The sequence below is a fragment of the Talpa europaea genome (assembly GCF_964194135.1).
Source record: "Talpa europaea genome assembly, chromosome: 8".
NCBI classification, from domain to species: domain Eukaryota; kingdom Metazoa; phylum Chordata; class Mammalia; order Eulipotyphla; family Talpidae; genus Talpa; species Talpa europaea.
In genome coordinates this window covers 31,296,996-31,309,424 of record NC_140075.1, presented here as the reverse complement: position 1 = coordinate 31,309,424, position 12,429 = coordinate 31,296,996, and the positions used below count along the sequence as shown (strand labels likewise).

Here is a 12,429-nt window from a genome sequence, read left to right as displayed (position 1 = left end):
CTGGCATAGGTTGTCCATAGCCTGTGGCCATGCTTGACCTTCAACCTGGGAATCAGTCCCAGCCCCACCAGACTTCCCCATGGATGGTATGTGAATCAGCTGGATCTGGAGGGCAGCACGAAGGAACGCCAGGGTTTGCTCAGAGTAGCTCTCTCTGGAGCTGGAGGCCTAACAGGAGGAGGGAGGGGACTTTCCTCAGGCACCTGAGAAGGCAGGTTGCAGGAGAATGCAGAGGTGAAAGCTCAAGACCTCTACAGGCCATGTCCTCTAGGCAGGTAGCCGGGAGGAGGTGTGAGATAGAAATCCTGCTCTGCTATGTGCAAGCTATGTGACTTTGCGCAAGTCACTTAATCTTCACTTACTCTCAACTCTTTTGCCTATAAATTGGGGGCAAAAGCACCTGGCCAGCTACAGGCTATCCCACAAGGAAATAGTGAGATTGGAAGGAGATAATGTGTATGGAAGGGTCCTGTAAACTAAAAGATGCAGGGAGGTAAAAGGTTCTTATTGTTTGTGAATGAGGAGAGCACCAGAGCCTGCTTCCTACAAGGCCCTAACCTGCAATTTAGGGATGCTCCGAGGCTGACCATCCCTTCTTCTGCTTCACTTCCAGCAACCATTCTGCCTGCCCTTGAGTTCCTGGTCAGACTGAAGAGTGTGAGGGGGGCAGGGCAGCTCAGGATGGGGGAACAGGCCCAATTCTGACCCACAGACATTCCCTAAAGAGAAATGTTCTGATAAGAGCCCCTGAAGGGTGTGAGGCCCAGGAGGCTGCTGAGATTCCTGGGGGGCTCTGGTGGTTTGTGAGGTATCCTGGCAGGGTCCCAAGGACTGGGGCCCTCAGTTCGACTGAGCTTCTTGTCACTTGGGGTGGGGGCCAGGTCAGCCTCCTCTGATGCCTGGAGCTACACATGTGGGCTCCCCCCTTCCAGAAGTGGGTTCTGGTTGGCACTGTAGGGGTTGAGGAGCCCTCAGCAGGTCACATGGAGAGTTACCTTCCTCGCTAAATCCTCCAGATATAGACAGTAAGTAGCAGCCTGCATTGAGGCTAGAACATCTGGCAGGGTTTAAAATCCACAGCTGAAGAGTGAGACCCTGCCATGCTGTTATGGGGAAATAGGCGCCAGCCTGGCACTGCACCTGCCATGTCACCCATGACGGGCTTCTGCGCCGAGGTCTGGCCTCCCTGGCCTTCCTCAGCTACTGTAGCCTGAAGTGTGGGTGCTGGGCCTGCGCAGCCAAACATCTGGCAGATCTGGTTGACTGTTGGGCAGCACCACAGGGCTGCCATCTGCCGGCCCCCCACGGCCCTTCCAGGACGAGCTGCTCTGGTGGGAGGCAGGCAGTGATGGATCATACACGGTCTCCTTCAGCGCCAGCCACAGGGTGTCCCGCTTCCCATTCAGCAGGCCGCGCTCAGGTACAGTTTGCTCAGTTTCGTCCAGGTCCTCTGGGGAGGCACCCATGGAATCTGGCACACGGGCACTGGGCTCAGAGGTGCTCAGGCAGGTTTCATCGGAGACGCTGAGCCCTTCCAGGGTGCTGGCAGAGGAGCAGAGGCATTCAGGAGGCACTGAAGCCTTGGGCTTGGGGGAGTTGGCTGGGGCTTCAGGTGAGGCCTGTATGGGCTCAGTCTTCTGCCCTTGGGAGTCCTGCCTGGCCCGGGTTTTGGGGCTGGGGCCAGCCTGCTTATACGGCGAGGAGGTCTGCAGGGCTGGGCACTGGCTGAAGACTGCCTGGTGGTCCAGGAACAGCTCTCTTGGGGAGGCAGGGGCCAGTGGGGGCCGGGAGCAGTAGGGGCCGTCATGGAGCTGCAGATCCTCAGAGAGCACAGAGGGCCGGTGGGACAGCTTGCTGGTGGCTGTGCTGGTGTCAAAGCTGGGGCTCCGGCGCCGTGCCAGGGGTTGTAGCTCATATTGCTCTGAGCAGGACCCAGGCACCCCTCCCCCCGGCCCTGGTCGTGGGCGGCCTACCTTCTCCCCACTGGGCTCCCTGTTTCCAGCATCCCACGGTAGGTGGGCACAAGGCCAGAGGATTTGCCCACAGTTCTTCTCTGGCCCAAAGAAGCAGCATAGAGACTGGAAGAAGAAGCTGGCGAAGCCGCAGCTGACACACTTGACCATCATGAGGACGATGCCCAGCTTGCGATACAGCAGCACGGTGGCAGGCAGCATGAGCACGCCAGCCGCAAATAGCGCTGCAGCCGCCACCGCCGTAGCGCAACTGGTTTGGCGCAGCGAGAAGGCCACACGACTCAGGCGGTCGGGGTGTGGGCACAGGTGATAGGAGATGCAGTAGTTGACAGTGAAGTCCACGGAGAGTCCCACCGAGGCAGAGAGAAAGAGGGCCTCGGCAGTGTTGAGCTGCCATTCCAGGAGCACCAGGAGCCCCACTGTGAGCAGCACGGTGCCTGCCACAGCTGCCACGGAGAACAGGCTCAGTGGGACGTTCCAAGTGCCCAGTAAGAGTGTGGCAAAGGCCAACGCCAGAGCCAGGCCCAGCACCACAGCAGGTTCTGTGCTCAGGCTGTGCTGCAGGCTGTAAAGCTCCAGTTTGCTGGTGAACCAACCTCTGCGGAGGCCCAGAGGGGCCCGCCCCAGCTCTGCCGCCAGCCAGTGGCTGATCTCAGTGTAGAAGTGGTGGGCCTGGCTGTAGTCAGGACTGTACAGGAAGCTGGTCTGGAATTGTAGGACCAGGGCAGCCAGGTTGCCCTGGGTATTGAAGCGGGGTCCCACGTCACGGCTGCTATCTGGGCCTTGTTCCAGTGCCATCATCTTGAGGCAATGCAGGAAGAGCTGGGGTGCCCAGGGGAAGTCCGAGTGCCTACAGCAGAGGCCTGGCCCTAGGCGGGCACAACCTGGGCTCTCCATCCAGAGCTGGAGGGCCTCCACGAAGCATAGTGTGGGCCAACCCTCCGGCTGGACGCCAAAGAAGCTCTGATTACGGGCTCCGTGGCAGAGGGCCAACAGCCAGCGCTGCGCCTCGGGACTGCTGGCTGAGAAGGCAGGGTCACTCACTAGGGAGGTGTTGCTGCGAGGATCCAGGGGGTCACCAGTGTCCACGGGCAGGATGCCCCACACCAAAACCACAGGCATATGGCTGCCCTCGCCCTGAGGCAGACGCTCGAACAGGAACTGCTGGCGGTACTCTGCATCGAAGCGCTCGAAGGGGTGGCTGGGCCTGAAGACCTGGCCGCTGCGCGGCGGCAGCGTGGGCAGCCGGAGGCGGGGGCTGACGCCCGCGATGTAGGCGCCCCCTGCAGCCAGTGCCGCGAACCAGCAGATCCAGATGTAGCGGAACTTGATGACGCCGCAGGGCAGCAGGCGCTGGAAGAGCAGGCGGGAGGTGCTGGCAGCCGCCCTGCGGAGGCTGCGGAGCCGCCGGTGCAGCGCCAGCGCCAGCCGCCGGGGCGCGCTGCCCCCCCAAGCGCCCTGCACCCCGGGCGCGCAGCCTCGCGCCAGGTAGCGCTCGTGGAGCACGGCGGAGGAGGGCAGCCAGGCCAGCGTGAGCGCCAAGTGCGCCAGCACAGCCGTGCCCATGTAGAGGGCGAAGCAGCGCACGGCTGGCAGGCGGCTCAGGTAGCTGGCGTAGAAAGCCGCCCCCGTGGTGAGGCCGGAGACCAGCAGCAGGTAGCCAAAATGGTGCATGGTGCGGCCCACGCGCTGCTCCAGGCCCCCGGAGGGCAGCTGGCTCTTGCTGAGGCGCCACAGATCGAAAAAGATGAGCGTGTGGTTGGCGCAGACGCTGCTGAGCAGGACAAGGGCTGCCAGATTGACAAAGGGGAAGTAGGCCATGCGGAAAGCCACGTGGTAAAGAAAGAAGGCAACCAGCAGGGAGCCCAGCACCCCCAGCAGCACCATGAGCGTGAGGAAGAGTGACCGCAAGTAGAGGGCAATGCTGACGAAGATGGCAGCCAGGGCCAGCAAGGGGTAGACCGTGTCCTGGGCTAGGTAGTGCTTCAGCAGCTCCTGCTTGAGGCCCAGGTCCATGCCCGTGATGGATGTGTAGTTGTCAGACAGCCCCCAGGGGGCCGCCAAGCGGTCCAGGTAGATGCCCATCATGGAGGCACCCTTTGGGGTGGGCAGGAAGAGCAGGCTGTACTTGAGGGAGGGTACCTGGTAGTCAGCAGTCTGGGGACTCAGAAAGTCCCGGTCAAGCAGAAAGTGAAGGAGCTGGTAGATGGCGCTACTCCGAGAGCACTTGATGGGGACCTGGGCACAGCTTGGAGGCTTGTCTTGCCCAGGTCCTAGACAAGAGGGCACCAGGGCACCACGGTGGTAGTAGAGGGCACAGGCCCGAAGCAGGGCGAGTGTGCGGGCTGCATCTGCTTGGGTGGTCTCCAGGCAGGAGGAGCGGTTGGAGAGCACGGCCACATAGTTGCCCAGGGACCAGCTGGGGCAGCACTCGTTGGTTGCTGTACGTTGGCACAGCACCCCAAAGCGGGCATGGGAGCGGATCTGTAAGGCACACACAGCAGGAGAGAGCTCAGGGGCAGCCCAGGGATGCAGATTGCCCAGATGTCTGAGTTCCTCTCACCTTTCGAGTTGCAGGGCAGAGGCAGATATTTTGACAGCGCGGCAGAACTGGCTTGTCTAAGAGCTGCCTTTGGTTCCTGGCTTGGGTGCCAGCAGCTACATCTTGACTCCATCAAAGAGGAACCTCAGGGATGCTTCCCAAGGCCTCAGCCTAAGAGGTCCTGACTTAAGGGTCCTAGAGCACACCCCAATCCTGCACTATCTCAACCAGCAGTGGGAGTGGAGGAGGCAGCCATACGGGTCCAGGAACTTGTGGGGAAAGTGAAAGCCAGGACTGGGGTCACTGCCAAACCCTAACCACCTATGTCTGTTCACTGGGCTGCTTAAACCCTCGGAAGGAGAGGGCTGTTTCATGACTCCTGTTCTCCCCTCCTGTTGCTGGCACCATAGCAGCTGGCGTAGCGCAGAGGGCACTGGAATGGGAATCAGAGTCACCACATGGCTGTATGGCCTTGGACCTGAGATTATGGTGACAATGGTAACATTTATCGAGAAATGACTCTTTCCAGTCATCATGCTCTGTTTTTTAGAAATTCTGTTTTTAATTGTCACAACATCCCAATGAGGAAAGTATCATCATTATCCCCATTTTATATATACAAAGACCAAGGCACTGACAGGTTAAGAAAGGTGCCTGAAGTCACACAGCTCGGGCGCATGAGAGCTGGTCTGGAATTCAGGCATCTGACTCCACAGCACATATCCTTTGATACTTGGAACACCCTTGTGTGAAGTGAGCAGCTGGGGCTGCTTTGTGGCATCCACAGTGCTTTTAGCAGCAAACCTGTCTTCAGATGCTATTGTATGTGATTCGTCAGTAAGCACGAGTGCACTGGCTTCATAGGGTTTTGGGGGCCTTGGACCAGGACCTCCTCCATAGCTTTTGAGGTTCTTTTTTCAGGACCTTTTGAAAATCCTTGGGCTTTCTGCCAATACCTGTGTCTTGGCTGATCTGCAAATGGCTGTCTCTTCTTTCCCCACCCCAACTGAGGGCTTCTTAGCTAGGTCAGAATTATTCCCTAAGCAGGGAATGCTCTCCCCTGTCCACCCTGCAGCCCTAGCTCAGCTGCATTTCCTTGGGATCAGTTCCGGCTATCCCTGGCTCACTGCCTGCCCCCCCAGACCCTGACACCCACCAGCCAGCTCACCTGGTCCTGTTCCATGCGACACATGGAGTGGATGGCGTGCAGGTTCCACAGGCTGCCGGCTGAGGTGGACATGAACACCAGCTGTGCATAGCTCTTCTCTGCAACACACCCCCAGAGCTCAGCCCTTTGGCCCTGGGTACTGGGCTCACCAAAGGGAAGATGCTAACCCAGGGCCAAGGTTCAGCTTCTCTGGAGCCCGAAATCTGTGCTTGGCTGCCTGAACCTGGGCCGGCATCCCTCCCCTGTGCTCCCACCCAGCTTGGCCCAACCTGACTGGAGCACCTGCCACAGGCACCATCATCCAGCTGTAAACCACCTTCTATGGCTTCAACATAACCAGCTAGCCACCTCTTTCTGCCTGTCCAAATTTGTTCTGTGTGTTCTAGGAGTGGGTCAGGAACTGGCTGGGCTTCCACTCACCAGGAGGGCCACAGAAGAAGTTCTCCTGCCCTCTGTCTTCCAGGGGCTCCACCATTCTCCGAGGCCGGATCACACCCTCCTGGGCACTGCTCCAGGGTATGGGGTTCACAGTGGTGTGGGGGTTTGAGCTGAGGTAGAGAGATGTGTGCCAGGCACCATCAAGGGGTGGAGGGCTTAGGGGCCACAACATGTTCAGGGGAACCACAGCAAGCCCTTCTGACCCACCTTTGGGGAGGTGACCTCATGTCCCGTCTGAAGACCTCATCCCTCCCCCCTTTTCCCCATCAGCGGAAAGATGGATCCCCGTTACCTGTTCAACTCGAGATCTGGGGAAAGGGACAGCAGCTTTCTGGGGCCAGTGAGGGCCTGCAGTGCTCTCCAGACCACTAACTTGCGTCCAATGTCCGTGTCCCGTGGCTCAAAGCCCTGCAGGGAGAGGGCAGAGAAGAGCAGACAGACAGGGAGCGTCCCCCCGGCCCTTCTCACGCTTGCCCCTTGGGCTCCTGGAGCAGGAGGGCCAGCCCACCTGTCTAGTTTGTTGCATGAGGGTATCAACTCGATCCCACTCTCTGGAGACTGAGAGCCCACCGTTGCCATCCCACCCCGGCTCGGTCTGCTCCAACTTTCTGCCCCAGACCGAGCACCGTTGCCCATATGGGCCTGGGGTTCCCCTCTCCATCCCTCTCTACCCTTGGCCCCTCACCAGCAAGGGCTTGGAGAAGTCGGGCAGCTGGCTCCCCAAGAGTCCAGCCAGGGTGCAGAGGAGGATAACAGCCAGACACAGGAGCAGCGTGGCCACTGGCCACTCGGCAATCAGCTGGGAATAGCTGGGAAAGAGGAAGAGAACCCACCTGATTTGGTGTTGGGGGGTGACAGGGGGTGGCTGAGCTTAGGAGTCACCAATAGGGATGGTGGGACTAAACAGGGCACCAGCCTGGTCACCCCTAGGGTTCCAGAGAATGCCCAGTCTCACCTTTTTGGCATCCGAAAGGCCCGTTCCTGCCTGGGGAAGAAAAGAGACACTTGCTTGTCAAAGTCCTCTTGGGGGTGGGGAGAGAGAGAAGGTGGTAAGAATTCTTTTAGGCTTTCCAGCTCCTAAGCACCACCCTTACTTCCTCCTCCGTTCTGGCTGCCTCTTCCAGCAGAGGCAGAGGACATCCGGGCTGCTTTCTGATGAAGGATTACAGAGCCCTGGATGGCAGGCCTCACTTTTAAGCTCTGTCCCAACTCCTAGCAGCCACTGGCAGGCTGCTGGGCCCTCCTTACCTGACGCTGACCACATGGTGCTGCACAGATGGTGGCTTCCAGGCCCCATCACGCTGTGAGGGGGCTGGGGAAGGACTGAGGCTGGAGCCATGGGAGCACAGAGCTGCCCGGTCCCCAAGTCCTGGGAGGGAACTGCCTCCCCGGTATTCTTGTGGTGCCCGGGGATAGGTGAAGTTGGAAGGGGCCAAGGGGCTGGAAGGGCCCACAGGCTGGAGGGTAGAAGTTGCTGGTGGGGGTCCTGAAGAACTGGATGGGTCCTCAAGGGGGCAGCTGTGGAGGGAGCAGCTTTTCTCTGGGCTGGCCTCAGGTACCACGGCCTTTTTTTGAGACCTGGGGAGAGAGGAGGCAGGGAAGACGGGGGTGAGGATGATGGTGGGCCACCCATGCCCTGGCATTGTTCAGTGAGCAGAGACAGGGAGAAGGGAGCTCAAGGGGGTTCTAGTATTAGTCCCCGGGGAGAGGCGAGTTGGGTGGGCGCTCAGGGGCTACATCCTTAACCTTCTTCTAGGGGCCCATTTTCTCATTCACTTAACTGTCCATACACCTTATGTGCTTTTACATATATGATCTTGTCTACTCCTCAATAGTAAGCACTTTCCTTATTTTATAGACATGAAAACTGAGGTTTGGCGAGACGTGAATGCACCCAGAGTAGGTGGGCAATATGCTGTAAGAGAGGAAACCACAGAGGGATGGACAACCCTACAGGAGGCCCAGCTTTGACGAGGTTGGGAATAGTCATGAAAAGGTTGGCAGAAGCAGCTGCTGCCTTTACACCATCCTTGGACCAAGAGGCAGGAGATTTGCTTAGCAAGTGTGTGCACAATTGGGAGAGGGCATTGGGACCCCAAGGAACTTGCCCAGGGAGAGTCTGAAATAGGCCTCTTTCAAAATGACTCATGAGGGCCTCCCTGGTGGCGCAGGGGTTAAAGACAGCGCTATCAAACAAGTGGCAGGCACTGCAGCATGAGTTCGATCTCCAGCAGGCCAGGGAGCTACCCACATGGCGCAGCAGACCTCTCCTGTCTCGCCCGCTGCTCCCCTCAGCAGTGTATTTCAGTAGATCCTCCTGTTCTGCTCCCCACTCTCTGGTGAATCCTCTCATCCCCCACCCCTCTAGCCTGTACCCCATTTCTTGTATGCATAAACAAAATAAATCTTTTTTTTAATAAAATAAATCTTAAAAAACAAACAAAATGACTCATGAGGGTGCCTGTCTTTTTTTCCCCCCAGTTCCTCTACTTGGTCTCTGCATGGGCCCAGCCTCACTCTTTGGGCGTAGGGGGAGGTGGAGTCTCACCCCAGTGGCAGGATTGCCAGACCAAAGATAGGAGAAGATGGTCACAGAACAGAGTGCCTGAGGGCCGTGGGGGTTCCCAGAGGGGTTGTGGGCAGGGCAGCCTTGGCAGAGTCTGTCTCCTTCCTCCCATCTGCCTGGCTTGTCTGGCCTGCCAAAGCTGGCATAGCTGCCATGGGAGAGCCAGACCTACGCTGAGCCAACCCTGGCTGCTGCACTGCTGAAGGGGCTGTGGGCCAGAGTCCCTGCTATGGTGGCAAGTATAGTTGCCCATGGACGCTGGGTTCTGCCCAGAGACCAAGTAGAGGAATTGGAAAAAGTAAGGCAAGCTCTTCCTCTTCCTCCCAGAAGGCTGTCTGGATGGCACAGCAATCTGGGGGTTAATGCCCCTCATGCTGAGAGTAAAATGGGGAGTAGTGGGGGTGGGCTCCAGGCTCCAACATGCTTTAGATCTGGGGCCTTGGGAAAGTCACAGTTCTTGGAGTATTGGCATCCTGGTCTGTTGAGTGAGGGTATGGTGATAATGCCCCCCACCCCCTGCAGTTTGGGCATGAGAATGAACTGATGTGACATATGTGAGGTGCCTGGCTTGGAGCCTGGTGTGTGGAAGACACATTTGCTTTCCTGTCCCTTCCCACACTCAGTGCTGCAGGGAGTAGGTAACTTAAGAGGCATATTTATACTCACACTTTGACCTCTTCAGGCAACTCAGGTAATATATTTCCATTTTAGAACTTCTCACACCTTGAGAATCTCACTACATACATAATTATACTTTCCTCTTATTGAAAAGCTGCAGCAGAATTTAATTTCATGATTTAAATCAATGATACTTATTTTTTTTTACTCACTCAATGCTTGGAAAAATAAAAAAATGATCAAGGTTGTTTTAAATCAAGTCTTTAGTGAACACAAAGTTAATAACATAAGCAACCAGTGTCCTGGCAGATAAAAGATCCTATGGGACCATCACCTGGGCCACAGGGAAGCTAGGTAAGTGTGGACATCTTCTTTAATACTTTTATTCTGTGGGTATTTTTAGGGTTTCTGCCATTTGCTGAGCACTGTACTTGGTCTGAGTTGGGTCCTAAAGGCATGAAGATTCTCCATTAGTCTTGATCTCCCTCTTTAGGACAGGACTTGCCTTTGAGATTGAGGCAGCTGGGCTACCTAAGCCAGCTGTGCATGGCCTAAAAGCACTCCCTGAGCATTGACTTGTCCTAGGAGTCAGACTTCCACTCTGAGGGAGTGTCCACTTCCTTTTCATTAAGGGCAGCCCAAGCTCTGGGGATGCATGTTGCTGAGACAGGGAGCACTCTCCCTTAACTAGTCTGCTAAAGCTCACAAGTGCACTCTTCCTGAAGTGGCTCCCGTGCAAGTGGGATTCCAGTCTTCACACCCCGTTGGGGTCTCCCTAGTCCCAGGTTCTCCCTTCCACCCCTGTCCTGGGTCCTGGGGTCAGCTGTTCCCAAACCTCACTGTGCCCACCCTTATCAATGGGGAAGGAATTGAAACTCTCCTCATTGCCACAGCTGTTGAGACCCATACCTTCCCTGCTTTCTCAGGATACTTACTGAGTTAAACACCCTAAGCCTCATGTGCATTAATTGTGAGCCTGGGCCCCTAGGCACATAACCATGTGCGATCTATGTGATCTCACACAGTGGCCAGGGCAGATGGGGGGAGCAGTTCATGCACCTAGAAAAGTAAAAAGGTAATTTTAAAAACACAAAAGGTGAGCTATTTCAAGTTGCTCTATAACCCATGCATTCGTAACAGCTCTGTGGACGTGTGTATCAGTGCTGTCTTATTCATTGTGTGTCTATCTCCAGTGTGCTGCTTAGATCAGCAGGAGTAGATTTGTGCTGCTTGGGCTGAATTGAATCGAGTCCCTTTGCCTGTGCAGGGTCTCTGGAGAAATGCAGAGAGGATCCAGAAGTCTCAGGGAATTTCTGGAAGACAGCAAGTGGTTTCTGTGCCCAAGACTGACCCTCCTGTTCAGGAGAAGAGAGCAGACCAGATAGGGCTGACCCTTGGCAAAATATCCAAAGCAGCAAATAACTCTCCATTTCCTTCTAAGGATGCTTCTGGCCCCAGGCCCCTATCCTGGCCCTTCACTGTCCCTGCCCTGTCCATCCCCAACTCTTTGGTGAGGCCATAGTCCCAGGCAGTCCCCTGGTCCGGGGAACACTTCTATCCTCTGAAGCATTTTCCTTGAAAAAAAAAAAAATCTCTGTGACTTTTAATCTGAAAGATGGCTAAATCTATCTAGGCTCTGTGTTAACCATAGAGGGAAGAAAATATTTCTCTCTGCTTGTGGGGCCTCCTCTTTACTCTGAGGTAGAAAGGTATATTTTAATTGGGGCAGTCTGGAGCAATGTGTCCACCTTTGCCTTTACCTCCCTCCACCCCATGCCTCTTATTTCAGTCCAGGCAGGAGAGAAAGGCAGTGTCATGTAAGGGGAGGGAGAATGGGGGCGGCAGACAAGGCAGGGCACAGAAATTACGCCATATTGCTACCTGGTTGGGCTGTTCCCTCATAAGTATGGTGGAGGCAGGGAGAGGAGAGGCAGAGACCTGGACCCTAGCAGGAAGGTGTCCTCCTGTCCCAGCAGTCTGTGGCTCCTTCCGGGACTATATTGACCACGGACTGACCCTCAGAACCTGCCCACCCGAGCGCCTCCAGCGAGTGCAGGTAGTTGCCACTCGCGGGACTCAGCCCACAAGTGCGCAGCCAGCCATGGGAGACAGGCTGGAGACTGACAGTGACGGACAAAGGCAGTTCCTGGTGTGGCGACCTGGTGCCTGTCCTCCCAGGACACACACCTTGGAGAGTCTTCTGCCCGCGACACACACGCGCCCTCAGCACACTGGCACGCTGGAAACGCGGGCTGAGGCTGCTGCGGGCCTGGGGCTGACTGGGAAGACGCAGGGGCAGGGCCTAGAGGGAGGGGCTCGGGAGGCCGGGGCCGTGGGGGAGGGGTGGGAACCCAGGGCCTTAGGGTTAAGGTAGAAATAGTGGGTGGGGCAGGTCTCTGGGGCAGTGAGGCTGTTGGGGGTTCCCAGTAAGGGGTACCTGGGAGAAAGAAAATTGATTCCGCAGGGTGAGGGCGTGGCCAGTGGAGCTGGGAGCGTGGAGGCTCCGGCGGGGACTCTGGGAGGGGCTGGGGAATCAATGGGAAAACATATGGCGGCTACTGGGGCTACCTGGGGCGGGGGTGCTGGGAGGTCCAGGAGCTGGGTGTGAGGAGCGTTCCTCCCTACCTGTCCGGGTTGCTGCCGTCTGGGGCCGCGGGCTCCCCCTCGGGCCGCTGCTCCCCTTCCGGACCCCGGCCGGGAGCCGGACCGCCGCCGCCGGGGCTGCCGCTGGCAGCGTCCATGCCCGTGGGCGGCGCCGCTGTCCGGGCGCTGGTGCTGAAGCGGCAGAGGCGGCAGCGGCGGCTGCTCCTGCGCATGCGCCAGTGCCGGGCGGGCCGTCGCTGGGCGGGGCCGGCGAGGAGCCCAGCCAATGGGCGCGGCGCCGATGGGCGGGGCCGGGCTTCCCGCGGCGCCGCTGCGCGGCCGGGGAGGTTCGCGGTGGCTCAGACCCCTGGGCATGGGGGCGCGGTCCCCTGCCCCGGATCCGAGGCTTCTGTTAGGACGGGCAGGGGACCGGCGCTCGCGCACCGGCCTTTCGGGGGGCAGCGCTGTTCTCGGAAGGAAGCAGGAAGCGTGACCCAACGCGCGTGCAGAGCCTCACAACTTGCACCAGACTCCTCAGCCT

The 12,429-nt window shown here is 57.7% G+C and overlaps 1 protein-coding gene across 1 annotated transcript; it reads right to left on the bottom strand.

Moving 5' to 3' along the window:
- Positions 1 to 1,196: 1,196 nt before the first annotated feature.
- Positions 1,197 to 12,178, bottom strand: DISP2 (dispatched RND transporter family member 2; the record flags this gene model as incomplete). The annotated part of the gene is made up of 8 exons (XM_084239462.1): positions 11,931 to 12,178; positions 7,370 to 7,699; positions 7,077 to 7,106; positions 6,807 to 6,930; positions 6,414 to 6,529; positions 6,104 to 6,231; positions 5,684 to 5,781; positions 1,197 to 4,457 (listed from the first exon to the last, which is right to left on the bottom strand). Exons 1-8 carry the CDS (start codon positions 12,119 to 12,121, stop codon positions 1,197 to 1,199), a joined length of 4,278 nt encoding a protein of 1,425 aa, XP_084095588.1. The 5' UTR covers positions 12,122 to 12,178.
- Between the last annotated feature and the right edge of the window lie 251 nt (positions 12,179 to 12,429).